General features: G+C 41.1%; 2 protein-coding genes across 3 annotated transcripts; one reads left to right on the top strand and one right to left on the bottom strand.

The window, feature by feature from the left end:
• Nucleotides 1-791: 791 nt before the first annotated feature.
• ccdc59 (coiled-coil domain containing 59) lies at nt 792-4,413 on the bottom strand. Of its 2 annotated transcripts, XM_080491659.1 has the most exons (5): nt 4,198-4,413; nt 3,732-3,894; nt 1,791-2,172; nt 1,476-1,584; nt 792-1,377 (listed from the first exon to the last, which is right to left on the bottom strand). In XM_080491659.1, exons 2-5 carry the CDS (start codon nt 3,877-3,879, stop codon nt 1,219-1,221), a joined length of 798 nt encoding a protein of 265 aa, XP_080347785.1. In that variant the 5' UTR covers nt 3,880-3,894; nt 4,198-4,413; the 3' UTR covers nt 792-1,218. The 2 variants fall into 2 exon arrangements, with proteins under 2 accessions (XP_080347785.1, XP_080347784.1); XM_080491658.1 differs by having other exon boundaries at nt 793-1,377; nt 3,732-4,404.
• Nucleotides 4,169-16,217, top strand: mettl25 (methyltransferase like 25). Its single transcript, XM_080491657.1, has 12 exons — nt 4,169-4,495; nt 5,281-5,460; nt 5,548-5,654; nt 5,811-6,380; nt 6,706-6,853; nt 9,302-9,396; nt 10,199-10,228; nt 10,745-10,818; nt 12,846-12,939; nt 13,283-13,357; nt 13,703-13,774; nt 15,529-16,217. The coding sequence occupies exons 1-12, from the start codon at nt 4,231-4,233 to the stop codon at nt 15,616-15,618; spliced, it is 1,800 nt and encodes a 599-aa protein (XP_080347783.1). The 5' UTR covers nt 4,169-4,230; the 3' UTR covers nt 15,619-16,217.
• Nucleotides 16,218-21,406: the final 5,189 nt, after the last annotated feature.

The following is a 21,406-nucleotide window of genomic DNA, read 5'->3' as shown; positions in this document are numbered from 1 at the left end:
CTGCTTGGCAGAAAGAGCGCGATTTAAAAATAGCAACAACACAAAAGATTCTTCTCTTAGTGTCCTCGGAAAACTTTTCCGACACAGACAGCTCCTCCAGTTATCTACCTTCTTCATGAAAATAGGCAAAACACATTTGTTCTTCTCAAATAAACTTGAAACAGATGAAACAAATGTGTTCTTTTCTGGTCGGAATACACACAAATTGAAGGCAAAGAAAATCCCCTTTACCTTGCTTGTTGTTCTATTTGCACAAGAGGCAACGTTTTAGAATCACAAACCAAGTCTTTGAATTCAGTATAAAAACTTACCTTCTGCTTTTGACGCGCATCAGAAACGGAAGCCTTTTTCCGCCCTCAGTATCAACAGCGCTGCGGTCGCGCTCTATGTTTAGGAAGTCTTGCCTCTCAGACGAATGTTGGACCAGTCATTCTGCAACCATGTGATGTCATGAGGAAGCGGCCTGGGGCTTTTCAGCGGGGGTCCACCCGCTGCTGCCACACTGACACAGGGCTGCAGAGGGAACTCTGTGTGTATCAGCTCTACATTGTCTTAAAATAAACCTGACAGTTGATCAATGACCTCCGCCATCTTCACTGCCTGTAACTGATATTATCTCTTCACTTTGCCCTTTATTATTCTAATAGTTCCTCTTTTACGATATATATATATATATATATATATATATATATATATATATTTGCATTATTCACCATGTTTTGTTTCATTTTTTCTTTTTACCTTCAGTGTTTGTCAATGTCATCAACTTTGAGGTGCAAGTACTGAAAAGTACCATCTGAATAAAGTCCTTTAATTAGTGTAAATAGAAATTAAAATATACTACCTGAACAGACTTTTACACCCTTTTCATGCATTCACTTCATGTCAAAAGCAAAACTGCTGAATTGTTAAAAAAATTATTTTGTCACATGACAAAAAGCTCATTTAAGCATCTCTCCATGAGAATTAACACATTTATTCATGACAAGTTGCTAGAATATGTTGCCATCGAGTCAAATCTTACAACGCCACCTTGTGGTCTGAGATTTAAAACAGCGTCAGCTCAGGAAAATAATGATTATAGTCAAACGCATGTACTTTCACTTGGTCCTGGATTATTACGAAGAGTCCGAAAACAACTTGAAATCCAGGTGGAGGCCATCAGACTGTAAATCAGCCAGCATTGTCCTTGACCGTCTCAGGTGTATAAATCATTTCTCAGTTCTTTTGGATCTTCTGGAGTAAATATTCCATTTGAAGGTTCAGGTTTGGCTGTCCCTTCTTGGTCTTTTTGCTGAGCATCTGAAACGCCTCCATCTTCTTCTGTTTGTATTTCTGAATGGCCTCTTCTCGCTGTTGCTTGTTTATCAGGTACTCCTGGAAAGAAATAAACGAATAAAGATGTATGGATGTTATACCAAATGAAAATATGACGTGTGAAAAAATTTTTTTCTCAAACGGAAGAAATTCTTCACCTCTTTCTTTTTCCTTTTCTTCTCTTGGATTTTCTCAAATTCTTCTTTTGTCTTCTGGAAAGAGGTCTTCTTCTCCATTTTCTTCTTCATGCGGTTGCTTATTGGAAGGCTGGAAAAAAATGTGTTGTGATGTTACACTGCAGGTCAAACGAAAATGATGATGTTAAAGTTCAGTTTGAGATTTAAGTATTTTTTCAGGTTGTTAAAGACGTGTAAAATCTCATTCAAAACATTCACTAGTGTCGTTTTTGCATTTTTCTCTTCACAGAATGAGATTAAATCTACCCGTTGGAGTCTTTAGTGCACAGCGCTCACCTTTCTTTCCCCGTAGCCTTTGCTGGTTCTGGTTCTGGTTCAGGTTCATGGCTGCCCGATAGTGAATCTGCCAGCTCAGACCCACCAGTAACTTCCTCCTCGGCAGCTTTGGTCTGCGGTGCCTCAGCTGCAACCTCCTGCTCCACAGCTGCATCACTCGTCTGCCAACTCATTCTCTGCTTACTCCTGTTCACTCGGTTTGTCCAGGCTTCCTTCTTCAGTTTCTCCGCCTCAGCTAAGTACAGATGCTTCAGGTGTTCTGGATACTCCTCCACATAAAGCTGTCTGGACTCCGGGTTCCTCTTGTTCCTCTTCTCCTTGCGCAGCAATCTGTTGTACTCATGTCTTACTTTCTCTTTCTTCTTGAAGGCAAACCCCTGACCTGCAAGAAGATTACAATCCATTTCATATTGTTGATATGCCACTTAATTTAAGTGCGTATATGTCATATCCCTTTGGTCAAGATAATTTGGAATCATTTCTAGTAAGAAAAAAAACATAATATTGTCAGTGACAATGACATTATGTCTTAATAATTTTAGACAGCAACAAGCATGGCTAAATTAATTCTCTTTGGTGCATTGTCATACTAAATGGGATTTTAAACACATTATAAATGTTTTATTCAGTGTTAAATGAACAGAAACATATCCTGCTAAAACTTTCTATTGCATTTTGATTTGGTCAGAGCCCCTTCTTTAAATCTGTTTGCTATACAGTTGATTAAAGATGTGTTTCACAGTAAGTCACTCTTATTTTACAAATACGGGTGCAAGACTCCAGATGTAAATAATGATAATGAAGCTAGTCACGTACTCCAACAACAACGTATGGTTGAAATCAGGGATGGGCAACTGAACTGAATCACTAATGTCATCATATACAATGGGGGAATTACCAAAATATAAATAAATTCCCCTGGATGGTGCATTGATAACAGGCAAGATTAAAAACAAATGATAAAATCAAATGCACAAATAAAAAGACTAAATTAAAAATAACTTGTGCAAAAGAGGCAAAATAATATATATTATACAGTGCAAAGGATATACCAATAAAATAGAAAAAATATAGGTCGAAGACTGCACTTGAGCAGTATTAGAACCTTTAAAAGTGACACTGTGTGTTACTGTCTTGAGTTCAGAAATCTGATGGATCATGGGAAGAAGCCATTTCTCAGTCAGTTTGTCTTGGTGGCCCAAAGGGCCACATGTGACCCCAGTTATCATTCTATGTGGCCTCTGAGCCAATTTTCTAAAATTGAATATACTATTAAATTAAGACAATGTGATAAGATGGGCCGCATGGTGGAACAGTGGGTACCGATTTTGCGGGCCAGGCCTTTCTGCATGGTGTTTACATGTTCTTCCCATGTGTGTGTGGTTTCCTCCTGGGACTCCGGTTTCCTTCCACAGTCCAAACACACGCATGTGAGGTTAATTAATCTCTAGGTGAGAATGTGAGTGTGTATGGTTGCCTGTGTCTGTGTCTGCGTCTGCCCAGTGATAAGACTGGCCAACTCACCCGTAGTTGGCTGGAATCGGCTCCAGTGGCCCCACAGTATAAAAGGCGGATGGATTGACAAGATGGAAGTCACTTGAGTATCATTTTAATTGAGAATACTCTCTAATTCTAGCATGGACTTACAGTGTTGCCCATCCCTGGTTCGATTTCACCCTAAGTGTGCTATTAATCAAATACAGTTGTAAAAATAAACACACACACACACCAAAAAACAACTTAGATTCTATTTAAACTAAACGACCAGTGTACAGTGATTGTAAATATGAACATAAGACAATAAGAAAAAAAAAAAACAAGTGCCGAAAAACTAGAACTTCATGAGAGACAAAACACTTTCACTGATGGTAAAATGCTAAAAAAGGAAATAGGAATCGGGTTACAAATTAGTAGAAAGCTAAAAGCTTATTTATGCTTCACCTTCTTTGACGCTTCCTTCGAAAGCTTTATGCTGCGGGACCCACTTTCTCTTCGTTTGCCCGCCCTGCGGAGCATTTCTTGATCTCTTCACGTTTCCATCTTTGGCCGTAAACTTCTTACTCGTCTTCTTCTGATCTGTCGGAGCCATTTGGGGCTAATATTTCTGTAAAAATTGTATTGTTTACAACTATCGGGATTGAGGCAGCATGCTGTTTCCATCCGCTGACGCAGAAAGATGACGTTTTCTACAGACCGGAGCAACTGATTACAGAATTGAAATCTAAAATATCAAATTTAAGGGTTTATTTTTTAATATCTTCATTCATCTCATACAATTATCTAATTGTACCATACTGTGAATAACTGTACACAGTGTCATTGAATTTTATTCATATATGTTACAAAATAATCGAGCATTATTTTTGATTGCTAATGCCTGGGCGTGCATTACTACAGGAAGACTCACTTCACTCAGGTCTGGTTAGAGCTCCTTTTAAAGATGAAATCCTCCTCTTACAGCCTCGTAGAAGTACAACGACGGATAGATGAAGTCAGACGGTTTCTGACCATAACCCTGAACATCGCTAATGCTCACACGGTGGAGTTTTACACGCACGACGTGTGGAAGCGCTTCGTGGCGGTGTCGCCGGAGGAGGTTCTGGCTGCTGTGTGCAGCTCCTGTGATGACCACCAGGGGGAGCCAGAGAAGGTTCTGTCTGCTGCCTGCAGTGACCAGCAGGGGGAGCGAGCGCATAAAGAAACCGGTAAAGAACGCTTGTACCGGTGGTTTAACTTATCATTTACATGGACGGATGCTATGTCATTGTGCAAATCCCACATGTCAATCTTTTCTTTTTTTCTCAATTTTCAAAGTGACCTCGACATAACGACATTATACATGGTGCAATATGTCTTTTTTTATTCTCCTCATGCAACATGCTGATATTTTATGCACAATACAGGGTTGTCAATTATGAATTGTGGTTCATATATGTGATGTTTGGACATCGAAATGACCATAAATATTCAGTTTTATTGGCCTTATTTTATTCCAACTATCTGCAGAAGAAGTCGACTAGTTTCCAGTGTCACTGATGTTTTACAGCCGAGAAATGAGGAGAAGTCAGAGATTTTCCAAATTCTGCACTTAATCATCTGAATATGATATTATATTTTTGAAATATATCCAGAACCATTTTCTCTTATCTTTGTTTGTAGTCTTGTTTTATTGAATTTATCAGAACACGAAACAGGTACTGTGGACAATTGGTTTTCCATAGATGGATGATCCAGTAAAAACACAGGTCTGTGAGATCATGCTGAGATCGTCCAAATTTTGGTTTAGATGTTGTTTTTGGAAAGCTACTGCCACTGTAAAGTGCAGTTTTTCGAAGTTGAAAGTACTCCCAAACGAAATCCTATCCATTTCATTGGTCTGGGAATAATCAATAAAACTGAATCTTATCACTCTGAATTGACTCATAAAGTTAAGGTATTCTAGCGAGGTATTTAAGAATGTGCTCTCATTTCTCTGTTTCTGCCTGAACAGAAACCAGAACCACATTTGGATTTTGCAGTGAAACAAACCAGCTTGTTGATACTCAAGAACTCCTGCTGGCAGCCAAGGCCCACTCGTTCCCTGGTCTTGGAGTGTGTATAACCAGAGATGAGCTCCTGCAGGACCTCCAGCATACAAAGTCTGATTCTGGTTCACCACCAGCACACATAGGTAGGATGAGGAAAGGACCATAACTCTGATTTGTGGCCTTCGTAATGTGTGCTGTTTCTTCTGGGTTCAAACTTCTTTCTAACCCAGGTGCTGCTGTGGAGCCAAATGAGTTTATGAACTCTAAGAAATCTCACGAAGTCCAGTCCATGTCTGAGGTGGTGGCCCGTTTGGCTCAGTTCTGTGGAGTCACACAGGTGATTTTAAAGTAGTAGTCAATGTCTGCACAGTCAGGCTGCATGTCTGCGCAGGTTTTCTTCTCATAATCTCTTTTTTTTTTTTTGTTTCCATGTTCGTAACATTGTAAAATCCTTGAAATTCTCCTAACTTTGATTTCCCGTTTCAACACCCAGGTGATAGATGTGGGCTCAGGGAAGGGTTACCTGAGTTCATTCCTGTCTCTTCAGCACAGCCTCCAGGTTTATGGCATCGATTCGTCCAGTACCAACACCCTCGGAGCTCAGGAGAGGAACAGAAAGCTGAAAAAGTTCTCCAGGGCTTACCAGAAACACTCCAAAGCAACGAGAACGCAGGGAGGGGCGGCTCATTACCATCAGGAGGAGTTAGGAACACTAACATCTGGACCTGACGGAGATGAAGACGGAACAGGAAATGAATCTCAGGAGAGAGAAAAAGTGTTTGTCAGCTCATCAGATGTCAGCACCTCAGTGGAAAAGCAGTCAGAGCTCAGTCCAGACGGAGAGGAGCTCTTCCTGAACGCCTTGTCGCTGGATGTGCTGGAGCCCGCGTCTCCCAGAGTTCCCCCGAGTCGGCTCAGCGCCGAGGACAAGGAGAGGAGGAAGAGGGAGAACCTGGAGAGGAAAGCCCAGAACCGAACAGCCAGCGCCAGCGCCGTGTTTGCACCTCTCACGTCGTACGTTACCGCGGAAACAGAGCTCCAAGAGCTCATAGTCGGACTGGAGGTGAGCAAACGTAAAGGCAAAGGCCAGAAGTGGGTGTTGAAAATGAATTTACTGCGTGTCAAGCTGTGCAGAAAAGAGGCCAGCTGTGCCCTATAGTAGCAAAGCACGATTCCCACCGCGGCTCCTAAAATTACAAGCCTGTCACCGTGGCTGGAGTTTGCATTACTGGAGCGAGCGTGGGATGTGGCCGCGGATGCCAAGCCCGCAGAGCGTCACCATCAATAAATTCCACCATCGATCTCCACTTTCTGCCTTTCATCTATTCATCTCTCCGTCTACATTCCCCTCTCTCTCTCTCTCTCTCTCTCTCTCTCTCTCTCTCCAGGACGCCGTCATGGTCGGCCTGCACACGTGTGGAGACTTGGCTCCCAGCACGCTGAGGATGTTTGTGGCTAAACGAGAGCTGGCCGCAGTCTGCAGCGTGGGCTGCTGCTATCACCTGCTGTCTGAGGAGTTCGACCCAGCCGGGCAGGGTAACCTCGCTCACACACAGATAAAGAGCGTTGTCTGGACCAGATTACGGTTTCTATGTGTGGGATCTGGTTCTCCCATCGAGGTGGGGACGTCAACCTGATTGCACTCTTCCTCATGGGAAGGCTCGTCACGTTTTCATTTCTTCAGAATCACACTCACATAGACACTGTACCTACATTCTAAACCATATTCACCATTTCGCCCATATAATCGCAGAACATCAAGTAAAATAAAACAAGGAAACAAAGAAAACTACCATAAAAGAAGATAATGGATAAAGGGGTTGTGAACAAATAGAACACTAAATATATTTAATATTTCCCTATTTGTTGGTTTCTGCTCGTGAGCAGACCAAATATGTGTGAACATTGAGGTTAAATAGATCTTTTTTACTTTCTTTATTTTTAGCCGAAAATGTGTGTCGCGATCAGGCTATGGCCAGAGTTTGCTTAAAATAATGGTGACGGTTATACTAGGGATGTCAAACATAAAGCCCGTGGACCAAAACCGCATGAGGCTCTAATCCGACGAGCAAATTGTACAAATGTCGAAGAAAACGTTGATTTATTTTGTAAATTTTGTAAAAAAAAAAAAAAAAAAAAAGTGCCACCTGCCACGGTGTTTCTCCTTCTACTATTATTGCTTCTCAAAACACCAGATATATGCAGTCTTTAGTGTGCATGTTTTCAATAATACGATATAATAATGTTATTTTACTGGCAATAAGATAGCTCAGCTTGCACTTCTGTATCACTAATCTCTTGCAGGCCAGTTTTGAGCTTTGACAGTCCTGGTCTACATACAGTAAACCTGCAGGAAATGAAGGCGTGTGTTGTGTTACGTAGTCCTGACACACTCCAGGTGCTCTGTTGTGCACAAGTTTTTTCTCGCACACATCCTTTAATCCCACCATCTACTCACATAAAGTCTCATAAACACTCACTTTCATATTTTATAGTAAACAAGTCAAATATTCCACTCAGGGAGCTGGCCAAGCTGCCCTTCTGGAGACTGAGTTGAGCCCAGATATGCACTGTTAGAGTCATTAGATGGGATTTATGGCTTTAGGATGACTGTTAAAGGCCGCTAAAAAAAAAGTTTTTTTTGACCTTTTTATTTAGAAAAAGAATCAATTGGATGGGACTGATTGTGCGGCAAGTGTGTCGTATTTCAGCTCCCTCGCATTATAGCCGCGGACATCCAACCCCGAGGGGGTTGTTTGTCCACGTCTGCGCTCATCTCGACCTGACGGCTGCGCAGGATCGCATTGGCCGATACCGTCTCCGTTTCATCTATCCCCCTTCACTCCACAGTTTATGAGGTATGAAATTGTTTACATGTGTCCCCATGCGTCGGCTGCAGCCGCTGCCTGTCTGCGAGGAGCCGTCGCTCGCAGGCCCGCCGCAGTATCGCGTCATCTCTCGTTAACGGCATCGGGACCCGTCCCAGCGTCAGCCGTGGGAGGGAAATGATATCATGACAGCTGATTGAAAACACTCCTTTCCGCGCTTGTTTCTTAAACTTTGGCCGAATCTTTTAAAAAGTGAACAAAGGCCTTTGCTTACACACACACACTCTCGCACCCACACACACACACACACACACACACACACACTTTTTCTCTCCCCTGTTGGCCTTACAGTGCAGTCTGGGCTGCAGGCCAGCTCCTGTGGTGGCCTGCCTCACCCTCGAAAAGGAACTGAAGAGCTGAAAAGCTTCATTATTACACCAGGCACTCACGCATTTATGTGATGTGCTCAATTGCAATCAAAGCAATCCATGTATAGTACCTTGTTTGGGATCAGAATTCCCAAGTTTATCCTGTTTACTCGCCGCAACAACAAACTCCTCCAATATGAGCACATGCCGGCGTCTGCAGTCTGTGTGTACACGTCAGGGAGCGGGGAAGGACTTTAGAAATATTTGTCTTTCTGAATATCGTTGCATTTACGTCGCCACTTCAGATGAACTCGGTGGTCCGTAGTAGTTTCACTACTCTGTGCAGATCTGTGTACACTCTGCTCTGTAATCTACCCGTCAGATGGACGACAGGCTTGTGACTGCTAATATGTTCGCGTGTTCCAGAGCCGCGGAAGCTTGACCTTCCGGGGCTGCACATGTTATTAGTGCTTCCTTTGACTGTGTCCCCCCCGGAGTCACGGCGCCTTTGGCCTCTGCCTCTGACCCCTGCCTCTGACCCCTCGATAACGACGTGAAAAGAACGTCTGTCTGTCAGGGAGTGTCACTCAGCAGCCTCCCGCTGGGATGATGTTGCTTCGTTTTGTGATGTCTTTGGTGCTAAAACTGCTTCATCTGCATTGTGAGAACCTGTTTGCCTTGTTCTCCAACATGGCAGATGTTTGTTGATATGTAAAGTGCCAAACTGTAGGTTTAAAATGTCATAAAACAATCAGTTGACCTGAGTTATCTGTGTTTTTCCTCTCGAGGGTGTCCGCACGGCGTCTCGGGTTTCCCTCTGAGTCGGTACCTTCGCGGCCAGTCGTGGTTCTGTGGCAGGAACGCTCGGATGTCAGCGTGTCTGGTGAGTTTGGTTGATGCAAAGCAATGCCAAAACTTTGCAAATTGGAATTGTGTCCAGCATCTTGAATCATTACACCAACGGCAGGGGGCTGTTATGGCGATAATCTTTAGATTCAGGTGAGTTGAAGTCGGAGTAGAGCTAAAACATGTTGGACAGAAGCTGGAGATTTATGAGTGAGGATCATTTGTAAACCTCAAATGCGTGTTTCTCTGGACTGTTGGTGAAAACAGGGAGAACATGCAAATTCCACACAGAAAATGTCCTCAGCCCAAGACACCTGGTTCCAATCGGCGAATTTGAGTAATTTTTAAAAAAATCGGTATCTGTCTGATAAACAAGTGAGCCGATATGAACAATCAGTGTGGCGCACGTGTGTGTGTGTGTGTGTGTGTGTGTGTGTGTGTGTGTGTGTGTGTGTGTGTGTGTCTTTTTTAAGCTTAACGCACGCAATATACAGAAGACCATGGATGAGACATGGCATATGGTCGGGAAATAAATCAATTTACATATTACATAGACGGAGATTGTACAAAAAACATGTTTTGCACTGAAATAAACTTCTTATGTATATTGTTCAGTATCTACAAAGGGACATTATGAGAGGCTTTATTATTTATGATATATAGTCGATATCAATAAATATCATTATTGGCCATACCAGCAATATGAACATTGGTATGACTGAACTTTTGGGTTTTGCTTATCACAGTTTGCAGGTCCTGCAGAACAAATAATTAATATCCTCGTTTGTTGTTTAAATTCAATTCATAGTGACACTTCTCCATTTTCTTTAAACAAACAGGCCCTGGAAAGAGTTTCACTTGGCCAAGGGGTAAGTGAGGCACGCACACTAACTGTGTTCAGCATCATAAACTAATCATCATCGCACGAGAATGGGAGACGGACGTCTTTATTTAAAACTGTCATCGAGCTCATCAAAACAAATCCATCAAATGATTTCGAGCCACAGCTACGAGGCCTGCACAATCACGCTGCTCTGCGTTATCTTCATTGTCAATCTCCCGCATGCATCCGCTGTATCGGCCCGTTAATTCTGCTGTTGTTCTAATCCCGTGATTGAGTGCAGTGTATTTATGTGAAAAAACGTGGCGCTCGCAGACGCCGGGCCAGAGCTGATACACGATACTGGCAGCCATTAATATGGAATGTTTATAAATATTAATGCAATCATGGAGAGATTGATTACTCACTGGAACGAAGGTCTGAATCCAAAAACAGGCTTGATTGCTCGCTGGTGTTGCGCTCAGTTTGGGAAGTGTCACAGAGATTCATCAAGCCACTTTGTGCTCATGCTGGATTGTGTTGAACCTTTTGTTGTTTTTCACAGATTCAGATGGAGTCTCTGTTCTACCGAGCGGTCCTCCATGTTATTCTCCGGGATCAATACAGCTCTTATAAAAGGTACGACTCAGGATTGGTCGAGATACATTTAATGCATTTACTCCTCTTCATCTTGTTTTCAATCAACAAAGCTTTGACGGTAAACCAGTGTTTGTTTCTTTCTTCTGAACCAGGAAGTAAAGTTTAATTTCTGGTTTGCTTGGATTTACAAATGAACCAAGACCTGCAAATAGGCCATGAAGTTTTGATAAATGACCAAGTCACCTAATGATTTATTGAGTCCACAGCTGAAATGAGTTTTCAGTTCAGCGAGAAGAACAGCAAATAATTAACTTAAGTGATAATAATCGGTCATTTATCAAAGGTTTTATTAAAGACGCTGCACGTGTGCAGCTTGCGAAGGTCCAGGTGAGATTGCATTGGACGTTACCATTAGTTTATGTGTTCAGTGAGGCTGATGTTACGCAGATTATAACTACACACAAAGATGTGCAATTAAAAACTAAAGGGATCAGTGAACATGGAGATGAAGGAAAAGTTATTCCATTTCTTTCTGAGGGGAGCTTCACTTTGATAACCAGTCTTATCTGACCGCATGTGACACTAAACACTGGTGGACCAGTGAATCACTGAAGCTGCGTTTTTACTTCTCTGACTAAAACACTGATCCACAACCTGTGGCACCAAAAGAGACGCTTTTATCCTCTTCCTAACAACTTTGATCAGAGTTGGACGACTGATTTGAGTGTTCAAAATGTTGATTTACACAGCTTTTCAACGTTAATATAGAGTTTTGTTATGTATCCCCAAAAAATGTGCTTCGTGTTGCATTTTAATGTGCAGAGAGAGAAGGTGGGTTGGTTTTTTTGTGGGTACTCCAGTTTTACTCCCACTGTATATAAATATCCAATTGCAAGTTGAAAGATTGCCTGCAGTGCATGAAAAAAAAAAAAAAGAACTGTCCAAGGCTGCAGTGCAGCACGCAGCTCCAGAGGTTGTAGACCCCTGCACCAGCACAAACCCTCCAAACTGCGGTATGCATAAAGCAAATAGCCTGAGTCCGTTTGAACACCAGGGCATTGACTTTTAAACAGACTCTACTTTAAATCTGACAGCTCCAAACAGAAGATATGAAAGGCTTTAGACTCACTGCATCCCTCCAGCAGATTATAATCCAGGCCCAATTTATTATGTGGACATGGGGAATTTCAAGGCTTCCTTTTTTTTTGTGAACTTTTTGAGGCAGTCCTACAAAAAAAGAATCAACTTGATGTAATTTATATGTAATTCAACAACTTATAGTTTGAAATAAATTGCTAAAGAGCCTAAAACTGTAACCTCATGTGCTCACAAAGCTTTCACAATTCCCTTGTCTCATCCGAATTACCACACCTTCTCAGTGTTCTGCTAAAATGTGTTCTTTTTGACATAGTTTTTAAACTATGTGAGTTTTGAAGAATCAGGAATAAGTTCGAAATAACCACATGTATTCTCTTGACCCATCAAGAGTTAACCCAGCAATATGGCATCCATTGCAGCAGTTATATCAGTTAAAATCGGTGGAAATACTGACAAGTAAATGTTGTTAAGAAGCGAACAGAAGCTGCATAGAAATTCAGTAAAAGAGCTCTATATGGAGATAAATGTACATTGTAAAACACTTCAGTGATCGTGAGTTTGAGAGGTCAGAGGAGCGAGCTGACACGCGGTCATACAGGATATTGAAGATTGGATGAATTTTACCAATGAATTACTTAAGAACAAGCAATCTACCACTAGTGCACTTGAATTTCAGCCAGTCTGATGCAGATCTCCAGGAAATGATATAATCTGCCTGTGTAAACTGAACAATGGGAGGAAGTACTGCAGACTTCAGGCTCCATTCATCAAATGTTCTCACTACAGACGCGATCAAAGACTTCTAATTGAAGAAAATGACCTGCTGCACTGTGACCTCCAGCTCAGTGGCTAACCTTACATCAGCACCAGCATTGAATATTCATTAGTATTCGTCAAACAGGCCCGATTCATCAATGTTTTGCACATTAAGGTTGTGATGGGAATAATAATACTAATTTTTTTTGTAGTGAAAAGCGAGTCGGGAACGTGTATTCCAAAGCAAAGTCGTTTGTGGACTACGTCCGGAGAGCTCTACGCAGGCTGGAACTGGATGAATCAGAGGTCAGGGGCAGAATATTACACATAATATTTAAAGATATATCATGAATGTTTTTACTGAGAAAGTTTAAATGCATGTAAATTCAAACTACTGTCCAGAGGCTCTCGAGATATTTACCGTTGCTCGGCACCAGTGTGTTGAGGCGTTCGTCATCCGGTTGCTCTGAGTAATCGTGGGAGTGGGTATGACGTATTTATGTCTGTCTTGTGTTTTCCAACAACGCTTAAAAACCTATAAACCTTCTTTTTTTTTTTTTTAGCTTCTTCCACTTCAAATCTTCGTTCTATTTTTCTCCCGAATGTTCACACACACACAACACTTTACTGTCTTCTTCTTCTTCTTCAGCTTTCAGATAATGACATCCAGCATTACCACGACACTTACAGAGAGAGAAAGAACGAGATGCACGCTTTTAATATGGTAAGTTCAAACTTAACCAACTGGTTAACACGTCTCTAACTTCCCAGCCTTGGGTAAGATCACTGCACTTTGTGGGGAAATAGGATTACATTCATTGGGGAGAAAAACCAGGACACCAGAGCCACTAATTCTTGTGTCAGTGTGTCAACCAGCATACCAATTCCCTCTCATGACATAAGACAGCTTAAGGTTGTTTTTTTTTTTTTTTAAGGATTGCCCACAAGCTATTGGGATGACAAGCTCTAATGTTCCAATAAGAGGAGAAGACATAAGTTTTGAACCTGATGACATGCATGAGAATGAATGAATATCTATTTAATGAAGACTTTTGTTCCCATTCTGTAGTTGAAGGTGACTCTTGCTCCCTGTATCGAGGGTCTGATTCTCCTCGATCGCCTCTGCTTCCTGAAGGAGCAGGTAAAATCTCTCCCTCCGGCTCTCCTCTGCTGCAGGAACACACATCAGTCATGTTGAATGACATGTGGTCTCAATGTTGACACACCTTTTTTGTGAACTCGATGAATGATTGGGGGGGGGGGGTGGTCTAGAACTAAAATAGTGAACACACAGAAATCTCATGTGAAATCCAGGAACCTTGCTTTATTTTTAATATTCAAACCGCTGACAATTATATAGGTGTCAGCTAAATTAAAGCCAGACTGCAATTTGTCATCTCGTGCTTCCGCGGCCAAACACAACACGCAAATCCTTCAGCGTTCGATCCCAAAGCTTTGATGTTCTGATTACACCTGATTGTGTGTCAGATGGGCTTTCTTTAATAGAGTCGTGTAATCAAACTGTGCAACATGAAGAGTACTGGTGAGCTTTGAGGGATCTCCCGCGAGGAGGGGAGAAAAGAGGGGAAGGAGGAAGTGATGGATGGACATTAATGTGATCCATGTGATGAAGCATGTTCAGTTTCCAAAGAGTCACAGAAATACACAGAAATCAGGAATCACATTTGAAATTATGTCAATCCTTATGACTTAATCGTCAATTAAATAAATGTGACTGGGCTTTGATGTGCAAAAAGCCAAATGTTTGGACAATAAACTCTCCATGTGGTCGACATATTTTCGAAGCAAAGTGAAAGATATTTTATACGATCACTTGTGGTGGCAGTTTGTCAGTGCAGAGCTGCTTTCTCCAGGGAAATGACTCCTCATATTTCTCAAACAATGAATCCCGATATGTCTTTTGGTTCCTCTGAGACTTTCTCTTGCACCACCGTGAGGTGACACTTGTGGTTTTGTCGTGAAATATCTTCACTGCCGGAATTGTTGTGAGAATAGAGTATCCTATTGTGATAATATGCACAAGGAACAGTGAACCCTGACCATCCTGTGAGTGTCTGTTACTGTATTGTAGAAATGGATTTTCACATATAAACAAGGCTTCTCATGATCAGAGCATGATGACGCAAACACACCTTTCAAAGTTTATTAATATAAATCTCTCTACTTGAGGTCTGTGACTAAACATTTTCTGTTAAAACAGACCCAGTAACCAAAGCAGAAAACCATAAGTGTGTCTTTGCAGGATTTATAGAGACTTATTGAGTAAATAGGTAATTCCATGAATTTCTCTTAAGATGCACGATAACTTCAGGCTCTCTTTACTTACTAACCTTACTTAATAATTCCAAAATCTTCTTCTCAGGTGGTCAAACCAAACAGTATCTGATATTAACAGATACTGTATGACCCAGTTCTTGCCATTAAAAGGCATGTGAAAAAAAAAAAAAGTCGTTTCTCTGCATCTTAGCTTTCCTGGTAAGAAGTAAGTAAGTACATAATACTGCAAAAGTGTGGAATTTAAAGTATTTATATGGATTTACCACAAGGCCAGAAATGAGGTTAAAAAAACGCTAAATCAGTTCCAACATAAAATAACAGATGGTTTGCATGCAGCTTTTGCACATCGAGCTGCAGCGACACGGTGAGACAGCGAGCTACCACACGAGACGATCTTTGGAGGTATATTTCTTCTCTGGGGATTTATTAGGAAAATCTTTGACGGAGAGAACATCACAGAGCCTAGCATGCCAGGGGTGTTGGAGCCAAAGTGGGAGGAGGAGGAGGAGGAAAAAGATTTTTTTTATATCCATGTGGTTTTTATTCGGTTCTGTTGTGTCTCATTGTTTTATGGGCGGGTGTGTTCTTGTTCTGCAGGAGAATGTATCATACTCGGCGCTGGTGCAACTGTTTGACCCCCTGCTGTCACCGAGATGTTACGCTGTCGTCGGACTCAAGAGTTATTGATGACGAATCGAAAGGCTGGAAAAAAGCAAACTGGACCATATGCATACGATTGTAATACACAGATCCAGTTTCAGTGTTTATATGGGATTCTGGAGTGATTTATGCATCTAAATCATATTTACTTCGGCAGTCTCGGTTTCAGAACCATGTTTATGTTTTGTATTGTTTTCACTGGGAGATATTTCCACACATTTATGTCAGTCATTGACCTTGTGCTCTTCTCAGAGGACAACTCGTGAAAAACCCCACGCACGCCCAAAACAGCTGGAAAAACTGTCAGGCCTCTTTGATTGAATTATCTCCACCGTAGCCCTTTGTCTTTGTGTCTGAACGGCTCCTGAGAAAACACTTGCTTTTAAGGAGCATTGAGGGAGCCGGGGCATTGTGGGATTTAGGGAGACTTGGATTCCCCTGACAAGTCTGGAAAGCCCATTTCTAGGCTCACAAACAAGAAGGAAGTTAGAGGAAGAAGTGGACCGGGCAAGAGGCGCCCTTGACTTTCAAACGTTTTTTTTTTTGTTGTTTTTTTTTTTTTTTAAATCTTTATGTTCTCTTTTTCTCTGTCCTTGGTCATTGAATAAATCTTCCTTTTTATGCATGTTTGAAGGCCTTTTGTTTTGAGGTTTTACAGTATTTACAGTCATGGGAATAGCAGCAAAGTTGATAGAAAGCAGGTGTAAAAAAGTAAGATGGAATTTAAACTGTTTCCAGTCAAACATGTCCCTTTGAGTTTGCACTGAAAAACCTTTATGAGGTAAAATGGTGAAAATTTGACTTTCCCTCTGGTGACGTTAAGAATTGGGTGTAAAACTTAAGTCCCAAAGGTCGAAAATCCGGCCAGCAGAGAGTTTAATCCAGCCCACTGAGTGACGTGAGATAGTTTAATAATCACAAAGTCATTAGCTGAAAGGCTGCAGAAACAAGGGGGAGTAAAAAAAAAAAGAAGTCTGGAAACATTCTTTGTGGCACACATGGTTTCAGATGGTACCTTTAAAGGGTTAGTTTCATGTTATTCAGAACATTCGTAAGAGTAATTGAAAAACGTCTATAAACATTGTAAGATGGCGATCAAAGAACTTGGCATTAATTTAAACATTTGTAATTACTTCACTGAAGCAATTCAAAACAGATCAAATGAGTTAACCATTATCTTTATTCACCGTCAGGTTTTACAACACCCGCAATCTCCAACTAACAATGTCACAGTAAATACCAAATATTGTTTTATTTGCCGCAGTTTTGAGACACAGGAGTCAGTTTGTGTTGACTGAAGTTTTCTGAAGAGAGAAAAAAACATCAATGTCCCTAAAGAGACATTTAAAAAGCAGAAAACATCAAAACACCATTATACCTTCAACTTTTAACCTCTCAACCCACTCTTTTTTTTTTTTTTTAAATTGACTTACTTGTGCAATACTTTGCGTTATGTTTTTCTTTTTTCTATTTAAATGTTTCTTATGTGTTTCAGTTTTTCTTACAGTAACGAAATGGAGTCTATTTGATGTTTTTTAATGCAATTACCATATGGTAAAGTACATTTCCCATTATCTAAACCAAATGTGACAGCATTTATACATAAATACAAATTAGCACATTTGGTACATTAGAGGCTTCAGTGATGAGCTTATTTGAGCACATTTCATTGGAAAAAGACCCAGGAGGGAAACCGTGTTGCTTCCTCTGCTTATTCTCTTCACCTCTCACAATCCACCACTGAGTCAGAAGCAGCCTGGACAGCTGCGCTCGTGAACATTTCTTATTAAACTGCTGTTGGAACATTCACTCTTTAATTTAAAAATTATCGCAACGTTGAACTAAACTATCCAAAAACTACTGGAACGGAGTAGTGTGCATTTCTTTCCGTCACATCTTCCACTGCTTCCACTCTTTGTTGCACATCTGCAGACCATTCTCTGTGGTGAAAATGTGTCCTTAGCTTTATTTTTATCCCGGTAAAGACATACGGGGAGTTTCTCAGCTGTGTCTGGGACATGTTTCGAAGCAGGGCTGTGTTTTGCACTGACAGCCTGCCTGCTGTGGCCAAACCTGACTGACGAAAATGCAAGCAAATCAAGATGTGACCGGAGCTTGTTTAGGGAAATCAATGTTGCCGGGTTTTGTTGTGGCACGGTGACTCACCTCCTCTTGACGTGTGTCGTCCCCGATGCTCCCACACAGGTTTTCCCACTTGTATGTGTATACCATAAACACTCATCCCGCCCCTTGCTCGTTCCCACATCGGGAAAATGTCATGAAAAGCATCTGACACACACACAAACAAGTCGAAAGATAGGAGACACATCAGTGAAAACTCTTTGAGTGGCTCAACTGCCTTTTCCTGACGTTTCACTTAACAGAAGACAGGAAACAGGATCTCAGGATGTGATGAAGGTTCGGAGACAGAAATAGTCTGCATGAAGACTCTTTCAAAGCAGACGGCAAGGTAGTAATGAGAGGAAATGCAGGGGGAGTGGGCAGAGTGCGTCAACACTTTGGATTTAACAGTGATCACCTTTTCTCACAATGGTGTTTAGATAAAATGTCATTTCCAGCCACTCAAGTCATGTAAAGGTTCTCCGAACTTAAGAGACAATATTCAACATGACTCCACATATGCAGGATTTTGTTGATGAAAGAGGACTTTTTCTTTTAAATGATATGGAAACTTATCGCAAAGAACGAGCCCAAAGCATTGAAGGTGGAAGGGAAGTTGCAGTCATTATCACACAGGACTTGTCAATGCAGATACAGAGAGGGAGAAAGACAAGTGCCGCTTTAAGTGCTCGTTTATGTGACGGATTGCCGTTTAACGATATGTACCACTTAAGCCCTGTTATCGAGTCGTCCTGTTTTGACTCTCCCAAAGTCAAACCGAGACTTTTGGAGATAGGCAGCAGCAGTGGCGATGATGTGGAAGCTACTGGAAAAGGGAAAAGAAAAAGACTTAGAGTTGCTTTAGAGGATGCTGTACCATCGCAAAAACAGAAGTTATGAGTATGCATGTGAAAATCAAAAACATACAATGGCAATCATGGATAACAAGTGAGAAAGGAGTCAACCAATGATGAAGTACTACTTTATTGGTAAAACTTGTGCGGATTTACCTAAATCCGTGTGGACTTCAAACATCTTTCTTATTGATATCAGGAGGATTTAGTTAAGTTTGGCACAGGAGTTTAGTAAAGTAGTGACAGAGCTGCTCTAAGTAATAGCGGCTTCCATTGATTCTCATGCGACGCTTCAACTCTGCAGTTATTTCAACCAAAGTCACTAGTTCAGAAATACAAAGTCCACTGAAACACAAGTGAATCCTTAACAAATTCCTGTAGATTCCTCACTGACTGAAGATTAATTACAATGTCAGCAGGTGTATACTCTGAAGATACACAGGGACAAAAATGCATTTTACACCTGTCGGACATGTACATGTTGAAGTGTAAACACAGAAATCAAAAGTAAGGAAATGTGTGACTCGGGAAAACCAAATCGCAGAGAACGAACCGCTCATGTTTTCAATGTAAAAACAGATTTACTTATTTTTCTGAGCCATCTGATTCATAGTTTCCATGATTGTTGCCCGTTCTCACTGTTATTCAGACAAATATCAGATTAGATCGATGTAAAACATCTGTGAAGTGATAGAAAACAGTCGGAGCAAGCGAGAAACATTGTTATTGTGCGACGAAAGAACTCTGAGCTCGGTTGCAATCATGGAAGCAGAACGTATTACATTATATTCCATGACTTTATTAAGAGATGTGATTTTGACATGACATGTTTTGAGTGATGCACAAATCCAATCGCTTGTTTTCTGACTTTAAATTGCACATTCATTGAATTTCTACTGTGAAAGACATCGCCTGTCATAATAGGAACACGATCTTGCTGCAGAGCGTTTAATGGAAGGAAACCGAAGCAGAACAACTCAGATTAAGAATTAAGCAGTCTGTGTCATTTATTTACCTTATTTAAGGTAATAAACTCAATTAGGTTGTATAAATTGTATGCATTTCGCGATAGTGCTTGAACTAAAGACACACAGAGTATCTCTAATAACGCCCCTGAGGAGCTATAACCAGCCCCGTTTAGCATTTCTGCTCTTTTGTTCTTCACTCTGAAGAACAATTTCTGTCTCTAAACACACACAAAACCAAATGCACTCACTAATGGCTACAGTAATGAGAATCATTACTGTTTTAATCTTGGCACAGTACTGCATTTATCTACATGTATCTGCAAAATCCCTGTTTTTTTTTGGTCTGAAACAATACAGAGAACATTTTAAAACATTATCAAGACCATTTTGTGCTACAGGATTAGTGTGATTCAACAGGAAATGTAAAATCACAAAGAGGTCATTAACTTATCTGTCTTAATCCAGCACAAAACCCAAACAATCATCATGCGCCCACTTGTGTGAGACACTGCTGTGGTATATTTCAAAGCAGGAATAGGTGGCACCATCACGGATGTTCCTCAAACCAGGGCGGATTGGATCTGGATACTAATCTTTTTTTATTTCTGGGGATTGCCAAGAGTAAATGTTGATATTAATACTATGAGTGTGCTATTTCTGGGAAGGCGAGGCCCAGGCCTGGCTGCTTCCAGCTGTGATTATCTGTTTCCTGTGTGATTTTTATCTGCTGGGGTGAAGAAGCAGTGATTCCGGAGTGAAAAGCTGGATGGGGAAATTACCATTTAGTGCTTTTGATAACAGCACCAGTCATACTCTGCTGGTATAAGGATTCTCCCGTCGGTCGTGCGAAACTTATTTATTAAAACTTTATTTTAATTTTATTAACCGAAATAGCAGAAAAATTGGGACTTATGCGTATCTTAATGAATCAAGACATTATATTGAATAGATATATGAATTATCAGTTGAAAATGCATAGATGTTATTTCAGGACGTCTTTGTGGTATTGTTGTACTGTAATGTGACAGGGGGATTTCTGTAATGTTGCTCCAAGGAGGATTAAGCAGTTAGGACACCAGGAATGTCCTAACGTGCTGGCTCAGTGAGCAGGAAAAGGAGAGACGTTATCGGTGCAACTTTCCAATAGTTGTAAGGCAAAATAACGTGTAATCAGCTCGCTAAAACTGCAGTAATTGTGTCTGTACTGGTTCCATAACCGCAATGATTACAAACCGAAGCGATGCAACACTGTTTTATCCGTGAACTTTGGTTGCGCATCTTGGCTGATTATTATTGTGCCGGCTGTTTCCTCTGCTGTGTTACAGAGGGAATGCTTGACAAGCTTTACATAAAAGAGCTCGGACACATGTCGAGTCGAATGTGCGAGCCGCGCCCTTGAGCAAAACAAAGTGTGGGTGAAATTAGAAAAAAAAACAACCCAAAAAAAACATGCACTTCAAATTAAACGCTTCATAATTGATTGTCACTTCCCCCCAAAACAGCAGAATCCAAACAGGAAACAAAAGAGGAAAAATCCTCTCATCACATATGACAAATATTTAGAGTTTATATTTGAAAATGTTGAGAAAAAGAAACACTCTGCGCCTGTTGAAAATGTCCTCTCCATCTTCATCCATCTCACTCAGCCGGTAAATGACCTTTTAGATAGATAAAGGTTGCTTTTACTCTGGACCGCTTACATTTGAAATGTAAGCGATATATGCTCATGACACACCTCCACGGTGAGGACGTTGGGGTAATCAGTCAAAGGGAGCAAACATCTCTTTCCTGTAATGTGTTTGTTTTGCCCTGGGCTTGTTTATACTCTCTACAGGAATACTTCTCCTTGCTTTCCTTACCTAATCCCTTAAT

The sequence above is a fragment of the Lipophrys pholis genome (assembly GCF_963383615.2).
Source record: "Lipophrys pholis genome assembly, chromosome: 22".
Lineage (NCBI taxonomy): Eukaryota > Metazoa > Chordata > Actinopteri > Blenniiformes > Blenniidae > Lipophrys > Lipophrys pholis.
Note: the sequence above shows the minus strand (reverse complement) of the source record. Positions and strands in the feature narration are given on the sequence as shown.

Coding starts and splice junctions, on each gene's coding strand:
- ccdc59 (XM_080491659.1), bottom strand. CDS start 3,879: ATGGCTCCGACAGATCAGAAGAAGACGAGTAAGAAGTTTACGGCCAAA. Junction 1,585..1,790: donor AAGGCTACGGGGAAAGAAAG/GTGAGCGCTGTG, acceptor ATTTTTTTCCAG/CCTTCCAATAAGCAACCGCA. Junction 1,378..1,475: donor AGAAAAGGAAAAAGAAAGAG/GTGAAGAATTTC, acceptor ATTTCTTTCCAG/GAGTACCTGATAAACAAGCA.
- mettl25 (XM_080491657.1), top strand. CDS start 4,231: ATGAAATCCTCCTCTTACAGCCTCGTAGAAGTACAACGACGGATAGAT. Junction 5,461..5,547: donor TTCACCACCAGCACACATAG/GTAGGATGAGGA, acceptor TTTCTAACCCAG/GTGCTGCTGTGGAGCCAAAT. Junction 6,381..6,705: donor AGCTCATAGTCGGACTGGAG/GTGAGCAAACGT, acceptor CTCTCTCTCCAG/GACGCCGTCATGGTCGGCCT.